Genomic DNA, 16,232 nt, shown 5'->3' on the forward strand with positions numbered 1-16,232 from the left:
TCAAGTTGTGACTAGCAGAGCACACCAATGGAAATGTGATGGAGAAATGGGGCTACAGTGAACTAATCTAATTTGTACTTCCAGAATCAATATGCGGACATGCAGCTATTCTTTGAAATTTGCGCTTTATGAATTTTGCAAATCAGTGCTCCAACACGCACCCCCCCCCCCAAAAATGTGCACATAATATTTGAGGGACAATTGTAAACAGTTAACAATACTAGCAGGGTTGATTTAAAAAGACTTGTAAAGTTAATGATGATTGCCTTTTTATATTTATTTAAAACTTGTGATAACAGAAATGAGTGAAATGTAAAATTGGAAGAGGTACAAATGCTATGACATTGAAATGAAATATGAAAACCATGAGGCGGGAGGGAGGGAAGTCCATTAGCTCACAAGAGCAAAAAAATTAAGATAACAATAAGGATGTTTTTAAATATTACAAAACGGAAAACAATAAAAATATTATTTTTAAAAATGTGCACATTGTGAGAAACAATGCGTATGTTGGTGAAAATAAAATACAAAAATGTATTATATAAGGGGAAATTATTATAGTAGGAAAAATATTTCTTATTTTCACAATACAGTCATACCTCTTGTTACGTCTGCTTCAGGTTGCGCGTTTTCAGGTTGCGTACTGCGGCGACCTGGAAGTACTGGAAAGGGTTACTTCCAGGTTTCGCCGCTTGCGCAGATGCGCAAAATGACGTCACGCACATGCACAGAAGTGGCGAATCATGACCCGCACATGCGCAGTCACGGGTTGCGTTCTGTTCAGGTTGTGAACAGGGCTCCGGAATGGATCCTGTTCGCAACCTGAGGTACCACTGTAATTTGTTTTGATACAGTTGCTTCCCCCCCTTTTTTTAAAAAAAAAAAAATTTGTTAACCGGCCAATCAAAGCAAATTAAATCACATCACATAAATTCCGAACTACAAAGCCGAATTTTAAATTTTGTTGGGGGGACCCATATTTCAAGATCCTAAGGGGGATTCTGATCATCTTCTTGCTACTGCATTAATGTCCAAATCAGTCCAAACAGAGTTCATAATTCTATCCAGTCTTATCCTGCTGTTTCCACATCACATCTTGTTCATATATTTTCTCTTTTTTCTTTATGATCTCTTCTGATAGTCTCCTTAAGCTGATAAACACCAATAATATGCCTGTGTGAATTTTTCCATTCTTCCAATCCTCAAATCGAGATGGTTTCCATATATCATCGCCTTCATAGATAACATCGCTCTTTCCATCATTAATCTCGCAAAACTGTCGCTCTTAAGTCCCTCTGAGGAGTTTAACCCACAGTATAAAAACAGCTCTATTTCTCTCTTTCTCCTCCCAGACTCAAGACCTCCAACAGAACTTCCCAATATGGCGACGGCATTTTTAACTGCGTCATTCCAAAGCTCTTATACATTCCACGCTCTTCTTAAAACATGCTTTGGTTCGAAAGTTTATCTCCACACAGCCTTAACTCCACAGCTTAAGTCCTTAAAACGACATTTCTGACTCGTGAGGGGAGGGGATTCTTGTTTAATCACATAAGGAAAGAAAGGAAAGTTTTTTTCCCCTCCCCCATCAGTCATTTGCCATACCGAGTCTTGGCGTATCTTCTCATGATTTATCCTTGTCTTGTTTTATCAGAGATCTCTTCTTTTAGCAGTCTTTACTCCCCCTCCTTCCTTGAAATATGTGCGTTCCTTCATCCAAATTGTTTCTTTTGAAGTTCTTGCAGCTAGTGGCGCGGATCAGGGACGGCGTCCAGGAGCACCGGAATCCCACAGGAGGGCTTTGTGCCTAGTGCCCCCATCCCCACAAATTTGGGGGTGGTATAGGGCACAGCAGGCAAGGCAGTCCCCCCCCCATCCTGGGGGGGGTAGGGAGGCTAATTACTCCCATCATAGCCTCCAAATTACCTCGTGTGGGTCAGAGAGATGTTATTGTCAGCCATCTTCCGATGCGCCCCTAGTGGGCCCCCCCCGATACAGTTGCTTTTTAAATGTATCTTCTCCATAGGTACCCGTATAAATATAGAAACATAGAACTGCAGAGCTGGAAAGGGCCCTGATGATCGTCTAGTCCAACTCCTTGCAATGAAGGAATATGCAGCTGTCCTATATGGTGATTGAGCCTTTGGTGTTATTGGCACCACACTCTAACCACCTGAAGATATCCAGGCTTATCCAGGTATGATGATGATGATGATGCCCTCTCACCTCAGTGCCCTGTGCCACCCATGCCACCTTAAATCTGGTCCTAGTGTGCGTGCTGCACCTTTCATGTGTGTTTGTCTTCCCTCTGTGTGTGTTAGTGTGTTCATGTGTGCACATGCAAGACTGTGTGCAAGAGAGACCGTGCCCAAAGGTAAAGGACCCCTGGACGGTTAATCACTTTATAATTACTCTCAGTGGAAAGAAGTGGGGTTTCTCAACAGGTTGAGGAGGTGTTTCCACCTTTTGACAGGGAGAGTTAGACAAATCCAGGGACTCCGGCAGAGGGTGCCTGGCTGGTTTGGTTCTGGGAACATAGGTTTAAAAAAAATGGTAAAGGACCCCTGGATGGTTAAGCCCAGTCAAAGGCGACTATGGGGTTGCGGCGCTCATCTCGCTTTCAGGCCGAGGGGTTTGTCCACAGACAGCTTTCCAGGTCCTGTGGCCAGCAGGACTGAACCGCTTCTGGTGCAATGGGACACCGTGACAGAAACCACAGCGCACAGTAACACCGTTTACTTTCCTGCCATAGCAGTACCTATTTATCTACTTGCACTGGTGTGCTTTCGAACAGCTAGGTTGGCAGGAGCTGGGACAGAGCAACGGGAGCTCACCCTGTTGCAGGGATTCGAACTGCCGACCTTCTGATTGGCAAGCCCAAGAGGCTCAGTGGTTTAGCCCACAGAGCCACCCGTGTCCCTGTGACCATGCCTAGTACCAGTATGTGGCCCCTGGAGGTCTGCCCAAGGGCAAATATGGCCCTCAGACCAAGCCAATCAGCCACTCCTCCTTTAAGAGCAAGTTGGTGCAGCATAATCCTATGGATACAAATAATCTAGACACCCCATGGTGCCTTAAAAGAGGTAGGAGCGTTGCAGGAGCACCTGGGATGCTGAAAGCAATGACTTACAGTTCAGCATCAGCTTCCTTGCACCTCTCTGTTAACTATTGCCTGGCAGGGAGGCTTAATATGTGGAGGGAACAAACCAGAATGCGCCAACCAGAACAGGTATGCTCAGTTTCCCCTCTCTCCCTGCAAACGGGCTCCCAGAAAACGCTGCTGGAGACTTCTGCACAGAAACTTAATGGAGCTGCCCGAGCCTGCGTCAGCTAAGCGTTTATCACTACAGTCTTCATTCATTAAAACTACTCATGTGTAGAATACTGTAGCTGTTGCAAATATCAGAGAGGCGATCAGTTCTCAACTATTAATGTGTAACTCAGGGACACGAATATCACCTGTGGAATTTAGACAGCTGTATGGAAAGATGAATGTCTTCCTCAATAAAGTGCACAAATCTCTGCCCCTTTATGTTAGGTATGTCGTCAGCGGCCCCTTCCCACTTCAGCCATATTTTCATTGCTCCGTTTCACACTCTGATTATCCGGCGGCAAATGTTCTGTCGGGCTTACTGTGCACCTGAAAAGGAAGTATCAGAAACATTAGCTTTTTGTAATTCGGTAATAATGCATGCTCTTTGGACCTTAACTGTGTATTTCAAGATGCTGTTTCTGAATAAATCAATCCTAGATATTTAAAAGTATTTACTTGGTTTATGATGTGTGCATCCAGGTGCCAAACATGCTTTTTAGAATGCTTCCCAAATACAGTGACCTGTGTCTTATCATAGTTTATAGATAAAGCATTCCTCATGCAATATGAACTTAATTTTGCAAGCAGCCGTCTCAGGCCCACCTGGGTTCTAGATACAAGTACTAGGTCATCAGCATACATTAAAACTGAGAGTTTTTGGTCGAGAATTGTGACAGGGGCAAACTGTAGGCCCTCCAGTTCTTTAACCTTAACTGTTCAGCGAATGCTACTGTTGAATAATCTTAGTGGCTTGAGATATTCAGCATAAATAAAAAGTCAACATGCACTTTAGGCAAATATTCGTACAAGTAGCGAATAGAAAGCGCTGTAAAATCTACATTACTACACTCAAGAATTTGTTCATCCTTGCTTCTGCTTTTAAAAGGGATAGTCTATCCCCCTGCGCGCAAAGTCCAAACAATTAGGATGCCTTTACAAAACAGCAACACCAAAAGCATTTGGTTTTTATTTAATTATTCAAAACAGTTCTCTACTACCTTTCCTCCAGGGCTTTTTTTTTCAGCCGGGACGCACCAGAACTCAGTTCCGGCACCTCTCAGATGGGCGCCACTGCTATTATAAGAGAACAAGGTTCATGGTGAGTTCTGGCACCTCTTTTTCTAGAAAAATAGCATTGCTTTCATGTGTGTCGCAGCAGTTCTTAACCTGTGGGTCCCCAGATGTTGTTGGACTACAACTCCCATAATCCCTGAGCTCTGGCCTTGCTAGCTAGGGGTGATGGGAGTTGTAGTTCAACAACATCTGGGGACCCACAGGTTGAGAAAGGCTGGTCTAGGGCATGGGTAGGCAAACTAAGGCCCAGGGGCCGGATCTGGCCCAATTGCCTTCTAAATCCAGCCCAAGGATAGTCCAGGAATCAGCGTGTTTTTACATGAGTAGAATATGTGCTTTTATTTAAAATGCATCTCTGGGTTATTAGTGGGGCCTGCCTGGTGTTTTTACATGAGTAAAATGTGTGCTTTTATTTAAAATGCAACTTTGGGTTATTTGTGGGGCATAGGATTTCATATATTTTTTCCAAAATATAGTCCGGCCCCCCGCAAGGACTGAGGGACAGTGGACCGGCCCCCTGCTGAAAAGGTTTGCTGACCCCTGGTCTAGGGTATGTCCCACCAAGGCTAGTGTTTTTGAAGGAGGTTATCTGGATGAGTTCATTTCTTAAAGGACAGGTTTTTTACAAGCAAGAAAAGCACCGTAGCTTTTCCACCTTCATACAAAACAAGGCATCATTCATTATATTCTGTGGCACTCTGTTCCTACAACCACCGTCGGAGTTTCCTGTGTTTCGCTCACTGATGCAATGGTAACTTCTGCTGCGGCGGGATGCCAGGAAACAAAACTGAGATTTCAGTAACGGAATATTATTTTAGGAGGCAACGTGTTCATGGAGTGAATGCAGGTCAGCTTTTACTCATTTACTGAAAAATCCGTTGAACCTTCTAACTAGGTTATTTCATATTGAATTTCCTGTGGCGATGCTGACTTTCTTTGCTAGGAAGGGAAGCACTGAACCAATACTTGTTTTAAAGAGAGGTACGGGGTTTTGCAGGGAGGGGGGAGTTTGGAAGAAAATGTTGGTGCCCTCCAGAACCACAGCCTTAGCCCTGCAAAGTCCTCCTTCATACAGTGTCACACGTTCTCTTGTCTTGCTCCCTATATAAAGTTCTCAGGGACGAGACCATTACGCCGCTCCTATCTGCCATCCCGGGCCGCTCTTGTGAAGCCAAATTGTTCTCACTCCTAGCCGACCAGAACAGCTCGACAATAGAGAAGAGAGAGCAATGAGACTGAGAGCTGTTATCTGAATGACACCAGTGTCATCACCCGGATTCCTCGCCTAGGATCTTATGATTATTATCATTATGTTTTATTATTATTATTTTATTTCTTCTGCCAAGTTTTAAGAACTGAGATTATTAATTTACCTAGGGTTTTAATAGGTCACAAGATTTTATGGTAACTATATTTGTAATGTATTTTTGTTGGTGTTTGTTCTTTGATGCTATGGCCTGTCGACTACGCAAATAAAGTCTACTACTACTACTGGTCCTCCTTCATATTTAGTTTTTTGACAAGCGTAAGTAGCAAGTGATTGTGTTCTTCACCCTTGAAAGATAACTTTTTTTTTTTACTGGGTGTATGTGTATTTCTCCAGAATTCTTTGTAATAGTGGAAGCACCACTGCTTCTTTGCAGATATTTTTTATAAAACAATTCTGGAAATATTGAAAGCTGATGGTTATTATCTCTGTCTTTTGACACCGGTCTTTTAACACATAAAGAGGGACACTCTTCTCATTTTGGTTTGCGATAGCTCAAACTGTACCTTTAATACCATCCCACCTTTCGTGCCAATCATTCAACAAATTGAAAATAAAAAGAAAAGAAAATGGATGAAAAAGGGACAGTTTTGTTAAATCTTACATATTATTAAGGGAATGATTATAGAACAGTCATGGGAATCAGTGACATAGCATGGGGGGCACATGGGTGGTTTAGGGGAGTTTTTAATGTTTGACTTTTTCTTGTGTTTTTAATATCCTGTTGGAAGCTGCCCAGAGTAGCTGGGGAGGCCCAGCCAGATGGGTGGGGTGTAAGTAATAAATTCTCCTCCCCCTCCCCCTCCTCCTCTTCCTCCTCCTCCTCCTCCACCTCCTCCTTCTTCTCCTGGCGCAAAATTGTTAGGGGCGCAAGATTTCAACACCCGGTGCCGCCTCAGTACAGCTTCACGCTTCCGTCACTGGGCTCTGATGAAAACGGCTTCTCGCTGAGAACCTGGAAGTGACCTGGGAGGTTGAATGGTTTAACTTGGTACAAGGCAGAGCCAAATATAGCTGACCTAGTGAAAGGTTGCATGGGAGTCATCCTGCAGATCATTAAAAAACGAGTTCTCCCTGGAACTGTTCTTGGAAGTGCGAGCCCAAGACAAAGAACAGGAGCCAACACACATTCCATAGCGTGTCAGTTTAAGAACCAGCATTGCTTTGTTGTTTACATTGGGTTGTTTGGATTACACCTGATTGGAATGTGCACTAATTACGGTAGATCTACCCTAGATAGGTTTCAGCTCAAGGAAAGGATGTCACCTCTTAGAGACTTTACAGACTTAGGAGAAACTCCCCTTACTTTCTCAAGTCATGATTACTGCCTGAATCACTACATTTCTTGGCTGGATTCCCCCCCACCCCACCCCCTCAAGCAGCAATTGACGTCAACATTGCCAATCATTAATTCGTCAAGTTACAAGTTTGTAATTTGCACAAGTGCCTAAACGCTGAATACAAGCCCCATTAATCTAACATTCCAGAGTCTGTTGCTGCTACATAACAGTATCGCGGTGTTATTTTAAACAGTAATGAGGCTATTTATTTATTTTAAGAGGGGTGGGGGAAGATTAGGAAAAGGAGTGAAATGCTCAGATCATGGATTGTGAAAGAGCCATTTTGGGAGGGAGGGTTTTCCAAGGTGGGTTTCCCTTCTCTAGGGGTGAATGAGAGGTCAGCAGAGGTCCTGGGCATCTTCTGGCACGCAGGCCATCAGAAGGACAGAACTGCAAAACCAATGGGCCATTGAAGAGCACATTGTGAACAGCTCCACACTATACTACTACTACTACTACTACTACTACTACTACTACTTTATTATTTATACCCCGCCCATCTGGCTGAGTTTCCCCAGCCACTCTGGGCGGCTCCCAATCAAGTATTAAAAGCAATACAGCGTTAAATATTAAAAACTTCCCTGAACAGGTCTGCCTTAAGATGTCTTCTGAATGTCAGGTAGTTGTTTATCTCTTTGACATCTGAAAGGAGGGCGTTCCACAGGGCGGGCGCGACTACCGAGGTTCCCTGTAACCTCACTTCTCACAATGAGGGAACCGCCAGAAGGCCCTCGGCACTGGATCTCACTGTCCGGGCTGAATGATGGGGGTGGAGACGCTCCTTCAGGTATACTGGGCCATGGCCATTTAGGGCTTTAAAGGTCAGCACCAACACTTTGAATTGTGCTCGGAAATGTACTGGGAGCCACTGCAGATCTCTCAGAACCGGTGTTATGTGGTCCCGGCGGCCACTCCCAGTCACCAGTCTAGCTGCCGCATTCTGGATTAATTGCAGTTTCCGGGTCACCTCCAAAGGTAGCCCCACGTAGAGCACGTTGCAGTAGTCCAAGCGGGAGATAACTAGACAGCTGCCCTGGACACAGAATTAACCTGCGCCTCCATGGACAGCTGTGAGTCCAAAATGACTCCCAGGCTGCGCACCTGGTCCTTCAGGGGCACAGTTACCCCATTCAGGACCAGGGAATCCCCCACACCCGCCCGCCCCCTGTCCCCCCAAAGCAGTACTTCTGTCTTGTCAGGATTCAACCTCAATCTGTTAGCTGTTACATAGCAAACATTTATTTTAACACCACTACAGCAAATGTATAGAGTACAAGTAACATATCATGTGTGTATCTGCTTCTTAAAATGCCATTAGTGTAAAAGCATCTGGGAATTGAATTGGCGTGGGGTGCCCATACAAACATAGAAGAGTAGTTCAAGATCTGTGCATATGTTTTTATGTTATCAACACTTGCTGTGGGTAACATAACAGCAAACACATTCAGGTGTCATGGGCCAAGGACGTTTAGGGCAGGCTTCCTCAAGCTTGGCCCTCCAGATGTTTTTGGCCTACAACTCCCATGATCCCTAGCTAGCAGGACCAGTGGTCAGGAATGCTGGGAATTGTAGTCTCAAAACATCTGGAGGGCCGAGGTTGAGGAAGCCTGGTTTAGGGCTTTAAAGGTCAGCACCAACACTTTGAACTGTGCTCAAAAGCATACTGGGAGCCAATGTAGGTCTTTCAGAACCGGTGTTCTATAGTCTCAGCGGCCACTCCCAGTCACCAGTCTAGCTGCCACATTCTGGATTAATTGTAGTTTCCAGGTCACTTTCAGAGGTAGCCCCACATAGAGCTCATTGCAGTAGTCTAAGCAGGAGATAACCAGAGCACGCACCACTCTGGCAAGACAGTCTGTGGGCAGGTAGGGTCTCTGACTGCATACCAGATGGAGCTGGTAGACAGCTGCCCTGGACACAGCTTGCTTCAACAGTGCCTGAAACCCACATGCATCCTTCTATACTTCTCAGTTCACATTACCACATCTCATTCTCTTCCCTTGAGAAAGGTGAGCTTAAAAAGCCAGCCTTCTTACCTGTAGTCTAGCCCTGCATCTATTCACCATTATTTCTTTCCTCCTCGCCTGTGCCATCAATATTCCAGGAAAGGGTCCTAGAGGAGGCAGTGGTTGGTTCCTTGGGAGTGTCAGAGTTGTAGTCTCTCTGATAGCTGCTCAGGGTCCTCTTGGCAGGGCCAGAGTTAGGGCCTGCACCTGAATCTAGGCCTTCCATGGCTTTCGGTGTTGATCCTTTGAACCTGGCTAGCACCATCACATTAGGTGGGAGTCAGAGCTACTGTCCAAGGTGGGGATCATGAATACTAATCTAATGGGTGTACATGTACGTTTATAAAATTTCCTTCCTTGTGAGCAGGGACACGATGAATAAATCTGAACTCTGTTTCTATTTCTTCTACACTGCAAGTGGCTGTGACATATGATTTTATGTTCAGCTACCGATCACTGGATTAGTTAGCTTTTTAAAGTTGCTGGTACTGTCATCTAATAGGTGTAATCTAAAGGCACATAATGCAGCAACTTTGCAAAGTAGTTCTGGATCTGGTGGGTGGCGCTATGGTCTAAAGCCCTGAGCCTCTTGGGCTTGCCGATCAGAAGATCGGTGGTTCGAATCCGCCCAACAGGGTGAGCCCCCGTTGCTCTGTCCCAGCTCCTGCCAACCTAGCAATTCGGAAGCACGCCAGTGCAAGGAGATAAATAGGTATCGCTGCGACAGGAAGGCAACTAGTGTTTCCATGCACTCTGGTTTCCATCACAAGCGCCAGAAGCGGTTTAGTCCTGCTGTCCACCTGACCCGCAAAGCTCTCAGTGGACAAACACCGGCTCCCTCGGCCTGAAGAGAGATGAGTGCCTCACCCCATAGTCTCCTTTGACTGGACTTAACTATCCAGGGGTGCTTTACCCTTTTATTGTTTAGGAAATGAAAACTCTGGCTGACTTTTCTTTTCTGTGGGGAAACAGTAGAGACCATCAAGATTGTGATTGAAGACTATGTGCAACACCTGAGTGGCTACCACTTCAAGTCGAGTCACGGTGTTTCCGTTGCGCCAGAAGGAGTTTAGTCATGCTGGCCACATGACCCGGAAAGCTGTCTGTGGACAAACGCCGGCTCCCTCAGCCTGAAAGTGAGATGAATGCTGCAACCCCATATTTACCTTTGACTGGATTTAACCATCCAGCAGTCCTTTACCTTTTACCTTTGCCTAGACTGTACATGGGACGCGGGTGGCACTGTGGGTTAAACCACAGAGCCTAGGACTTGCCGATCAGAAGGTTGGCGGTTTGAATCCCTGCGACGGGGTGAGCTCCCATTGCTCAGTCCCAGCTGCTGCCAACCTAGCAGTTCAAAAACACGTCAAAGTGCAAGTTGATAAATAGGTACCACTCCAGCGGGAAGGTAAACGGCATTTCCGTGCGCTGCTCTGGTTTGCCAGAAGCACCTTAGTCATGCTGGCTACATGGCCCGGAAGCTGTACGCTGGCTCCCTCGGCCAATAAAGCTAGATGAGCACCGCAACCCCAGAGTCGGCCACAACTGGACCTAATGGTCAGAGGTCCCTTTACCTTTACCTTTAGACTGTGGATAGGCAACCACCTACAAGTCAATCGTATACCTCCTTGACCTCCATAAATGAAAATAGGGGGAGAGTTGTGCACACGTGGGTAGGTTTGGGGTGGAGTCTAGCCTACCAGTGCTGTGACCTGGTGGACAACAGTGGGCAAACATAATCAAGACGCAAATGAGCCTCAACTAGAAAGTGGGAACTCCAAGTGCATGCACACAAATAGTGGCAAAAACATGGGGGCAAGTAACATGCCACAAATTGTGCAAATTTATTACGTTGCAGTTCTGCTAGACATAATAATGGATATCTAGGATGACAACCACAGGCTACAGCCTGTTTCAAACCCCTGCCCTTTGGCCTCGGAGGCTTCTTCTAAATTGCCAGCTGTAGGCTATTATGAATTCGTTTTTGAAGTGGGAAAAGCTCCTTATTAAGACATTATCTAACTGAAGCAACCGAAATAGCTGCATTGATCATTATCTTAGAGCAATTAAGCTCAGAAATGTGACTGCTGTAAGAACAAAGTACGTTTATTTGTTGCTTCAACTCCCCAGCCCCAAATACTACACAAGACCCAAAATAGCCTTACAATAATAATTATTTCTCTCTGCAAACTATCATAAGACTGGAAGGATAGAAGCGTATTTGCCAACCTGGGTGGTCTTGCTTTTGGGTTCATTCACTGGCTGGTGTAAAACATTGTAGGATTTGCAGCAAAGCTTTCTTAGCGGCAGCACTGCATTGTAGCTCTGAGACAAACCCGCCGGGCTTTTTCTATACAGTGCAAGTCAAACAGTTACATAAGCATCCCTATGTCAGTTTAGCAGGATCAGGGGATACATACTGTCCCCACATTGTACCAGTTATTCCCATGTGCCTTTTGAGGAACCTAAGATCAAACCTCTCCATTCTGAAGGAAATCAGCCCTGAGTGCTCACTGGAAGGACAGAACCCAAAGCTGAGACTCCAATACTTTGGCCACCTCATGAGAAGAGAAGACTCCCTGGAAAAGACCCTGATGTTGGGAAAGATGGAGGGCACAAGGAGAAGGGGACGACAGAGGACGAGATGGTGGGACAGTGTTGTGAGTTTGACCAAACTGCGGGAGGCAGTGGAAGCCAGGAGTGCCTGGTGTGCTCTGATCCATGGGGTCAAGAAGAGTCGGTCATGACTAAACAACCAAACAACAACAAGATGCTGAAATTTAGCAAGTGAAGAGTTCCTCGTTTATTTTTTTTAAAGGAAAAGACTCATCCGCTTATTTTCCATGAGACAAGCTAAAGGCACGAGAGTTGGGCCACTAAAAGAAAAGATGGCAACCCTAGTGGTGCTGTGTTTCATATGGTTTGACATACTTTGAAACTGCAGGGTGAAACGTGCTGTTTCATACAGTCAGATCAATCTAGTTCAGTATTGTCTAGGCTTGGGAAACCTATGGCACTCCAAATGTTAATGGTATCCAACTCCCCATCAGCTCCAGAAACATGGCCAACAGCCAGGGATGATGGGAGTTGTAGTCCGATGACATCTGGAGCGCCACAGGTTTTATACCTAGTCAATTCTGACTGGCAGCAGCTCCCCAGAGTTTCAAATAGGAATCATTCTCAGCCCAGTATGTAGATGCTAAGGACTGAAGTTTGGACCTTCCATGTGTTCAGAGAATCATAGAATTGTAGAGTCGGAAGAGACCCTGAGGTTCATATATTCCAACTCCTTGCAATGCTGGAATATGCAGCTGTCCCATACAGGGATTGAACCTGCAAACTTGGCATTATCTGTTAGAATTCCTGCTCCATGATTGCAGTCATGGGATTGTTGTCTATCACATGACGGTATATGTTTTGACTCCACAAAGTGGGAAGTGACGGAGACAGGATGTTTGTGTTACTGTGTTCTGTGAAGTGGGACTATTGTCCTTTGTTCTTTTTGTCTTTGCTGTCTAATGCTAGAGAGAGAAGGAGCCATGTTGCAGTGCTCCGTGTGTGTTTATATGTAAATAAAGTAGATTAGCCAAAATGCTGAGTTGCTGAGGGCTGTTACACAAGCTGCACAAACTCTGTGGATCCCTAAGTGTGTCTGTTGGCATCGGTCACTGTGATGTTCGGGCTGAAGAAAGCTTTTAAAGCTCCCAAACGATCGACCAGGAGGGAGAGAACATGCCAGTTGGGCATGTGTCTCTGCCAGGGTCCTACTCGAGTGTAGGATGAGCTCCTGACATTATCAACATCACGCTCTAACCAACTGAGTTAAACATGTGCTGTACAATTGAGCCACATTCATTTCTGTGCAGGGTAGTTTTTCAGGCTATATGCATAACGTGTTTTCCAATTATTCCAATTATTCCCTAAGCAGGCAACATGAATTAAAACACAAGCTTAGTGAAAGTTTACCCTAAAAAAAACAACCCCACAGGTGCAGCCAGGTGTCTGGCTATAGAGCAGAAGCAAGGCTCCATGACCTACAATGTTTGGCAGGGAAGAGAGGGGATTATATCTATGTTTGCATGGATAAAGTCACCCACACACACTGGAAAGAATTTTAGAGCAAATGTTCACCAGGAACCATCTGAGAAATATTTTCCCTTTCGTCTCAAATGCCAGTACTTGATCACTGGTGGCTAATTCAAATGGCTTTTACAACTGTAAACATATAGTAATCCCAGACATTAAAATGCATGCAAATGGTGATGTTCCTTTGGCTTTGCCATAAAATACAGCAGCTGAAGGCCATCTCCTTTGTAGAGAAAATATTTGGAGATCCACCCATGCTTGCCTAACATTGCTGTCATAGAAGTAAAGGATAGGAAAAGCACTTTTTCAAAATAAATATAAAGTGAGTACTCTATTGTGAACAAGTCTGAAAAATATGTACCATATATTTTCCTGCCCTCCTTTCTACAAATATTAGTGGCTGAAAGAAACTTTCTAGTTTAAGACCTGCAAAGGTCTGCCAAATTTAGACTGGACAAGGAGGGGACGACAGAGGACGAGATGGTTGGACAGTGTTCTCGAAGCTACCAGCATGAGTTTGACCAAATTGCGGGAGGCAATGGAAGGCACTATCTGCCTCTGAGTTTTTTGTTCTGTTAGAGTGGTACCTCGGGTTGCATACGCTTCAGGTTACATACGCTTCAGATTACAGACTCTGCTAACCCAGAAATAGTAGCTCGGGTTAAGAACTTTGCTTTAGGGTGAGAACAGAAATCGTGCTCCGGCGGCGCGGCAGCAGCAGGAGGCCCCATTAGTTAAAGTGGTGCTTCAGGTTAAGAACGGACCTCCGGAACGAATTAAGTACTTAACCCGAGGTACCACAGTACTCTCAAGGCTAGTTTCTCCCCTCTGCAGCCTCTGAACTATTACCTTCTGCAAACCACTATTCTAAATCTATACTGTCCTCCTCTTCTCTGGAAGGTGCAGGAAGAAGGGGGCCGGTTCCAGGGCCGGATTTAGGTTTGATGAGGCCCTAAGCTAGTGAAGGCAATGGGGCCCTTTATATGTCCAGCTGTCCTTTGTCAACAACAAATTGTCACTGTTTTTTGTGTTGAATATTTGCTATATGGTAATTTATGGACCTAATAGGTCTCTAAAGCCATTTGAACATTACAAATAGGAGCCTACACAACACAAAACACTGTTGCTGTTTGTAGGTTTTATTTTATTTGTTTTTTCTCTTATATTTTGGAAATTGTTTTTTTTATTATTTAAAAAACATTTGGGGTCCCAAGAGAGTGGGGCCCTAAGCTATAGCTTGTTTAGTTTATACGTAAATCCGGCACTCGCCGGTTCCCATTATTTCTCCTCAGCCCAGCCCATGACACCTGTTTGTTTCATTTGGTTTGGGAACAATGGTAGGAAAATCGTGTTTTTAGAAAGCGAGAGGAAGATGGAAGACAGGAAGAGCATTCCTTCATCTTCACCTGTTTAGTACCCAGCAGGGTACTGCAAATGATGGGTGAAATTGCTGTAAAACACATACACACACACACACACCACAGCAAACTTTAGGATTGTCATCTATTTTTTTTAAAAAAAAGATATTTATTGAGGTTTCAACATATTACAAAAATTAGAAAGAATAAAAAAGAGAAGAAAAAAAGAAAGAAAGGAAAATACAAAATACAAAATAAAAACAGTTAAAAACAAATCAGTCTCTCCATATCTTATCTTTCATTTGCTTATTTCCCTGACCTCCTCATACCTCCCTTTCTTGTATTCCATTTCAATTGGTTAATTCAGCAAATCCTTTCCCTCTTTAATTTTATCTTAATCTTTTATCTTAATATATTGTAGTTTTAGATTATCAGCCGTTAATAATCCATTTTTACATATTCCTTAACATTGCTGTTAGCAAAAACCACTTAACTTCAATCCAACATCATTCTAACATTCATTCATTTTACAGTGTTTCTGTAAGTAGTCTTTAAATTTCTTCCAATCTTCTTCCACTGACTCTTCTCCCTGGTCTCGGATTCTGCCGGTCATTTCCGCCAATTCTATATAGTCCATCACCTTCATCTGCTATTCTTCCAGAGTGGGTAATTCTTGTGTCTTCCAATACTTCACGATAAGTATTCTTGCTGCTGTTGTAGCATACATAAAGTTCTAGCCTTCTTTAACACCAATTGGCCAACCATGCCCAGGAGAAATGCCTCTGGTTTCTTCAGAAAGGTATATTTAAATACCTTCTTCATTTCATTATATATCATCTCCCAGAAGGCCTTAATCCTTGGGCACGTCCACCAAAGGTGAAAGAATGTGCCTTCAGTTTCTTTACATTTCCAGCATTTATTATCCGGCAGATGATAGATTTTTGCTAAATTCTTCAGAGTTTGCAGCTAACCATTAGCATCATCCACGCAAAGCTGATATCTTTGAAACGCAACAGAGTTTGGAATGTTTAATATTGACTGGATATTGATAACTGATAACCCAAAGAGAACATAAAGAAGTGAAACTGAAGCAGGTTTGGGTCTTGGCCATAAAAAATAGGTGTGGGTAAAAAGCATTCCTTCCTTGAGGTGTTCTAATACTTCCTAGTTCCAAAAAAAAGGGGGGAGGGAAAGGCTTCTATGAAAGCAATTAGAGCAAACCAGCCAGGCCATTTTTATTGGTGCAGTAGTATTTTGTTTTTTGCTTTGTTTATTTTGCATTCCTTGGACGTGCCTTGCCAGATTCAACAAATTCTCTGGAGGCATTTCTAATAAAGATATAATCACCAGGCTTGCTATTTATGGATTACTTTACAACCGTGTTTAGGGAGATTTGGAATACACTAATTACAGCTCCAGCTGCTGCTGGAATGGAAGCTGTTTTTTTTATTACATCTAAAGATACAAATGAGATCAACAAGCAAATGGTTGACATATTTCACACATTGCGGCAGCAAAATTGGTCATATTTTATATCAGCAGGAAAATTATGTTGATATGGGCGGGGGGAGAGATATCAACTGAAAACCATTACATATGCTTCAGGTTACAGACACTTCAGGTTACAGACTCTGCTAACCCAGAAATAGTACCTCAGGTTAAGAACTTTGCTTCAGGATGAGAATACAAATCGTGCTCCAGCGGCACGGCAGCAGCAGGAGGCCCCATTAGCTAAAGTTGTGCTTCAGGTTAAGAACAGTTTCAGGTTAAGAACGGACCTCCGGAACG

At 44.1% G+C, this 16,232-nt stretch overlaps 1 protein-coding gene across 6 annotated transcripts in view; it reads left to right on the top strand.

Annotated features, from left to right (window-relative positions):
• The window catches only part of LOC310679758 (uncharacterized protein), a 72,856-nt gene that overhangs the window by 11,868 nt on the left and 44,756 nt on the right, over positions 1-16,232 (top strand). For 4 of the 6 annotated variants that reach the window (XR_014512493.1, XM_083445425.1, XM_083445423.1 and 1 more), the window contains exons 1-2: positions 2,045-2,197; positions 4,323-4,412. The exons of 1 other annotated variant lie outside the window; for it this stretch is intronic. Coding sequence is in view for 4 of the 5 variants with exons in the window: in XM_083445425.1 (XP_083301551.1) it covers positions 2,114-2,197; positions 4,323-4,412 (174 nt within the window). In the remaining variant the exon portion in view is untranslated. Of the gene's footprint in view, positions 1-2,044; positions 2,198-4,322; positions 4,413-16,232 lie in introns of those variants that run through there. One more of the 6 variants, XM_083445424.1, reaches the window with a different exon arrangement.

This window comes from Podarcis tiliguerta, assembly GCF_965153285.1.
Source record: "Podarcis tiliguerta genome assembly, chromosome: 6".
NCBI lineage: Eukaryota > Metazoa > Chordata > Lepidosauria > Squamata > Lacertidae > Podarcis > Podarcis tiliguerta.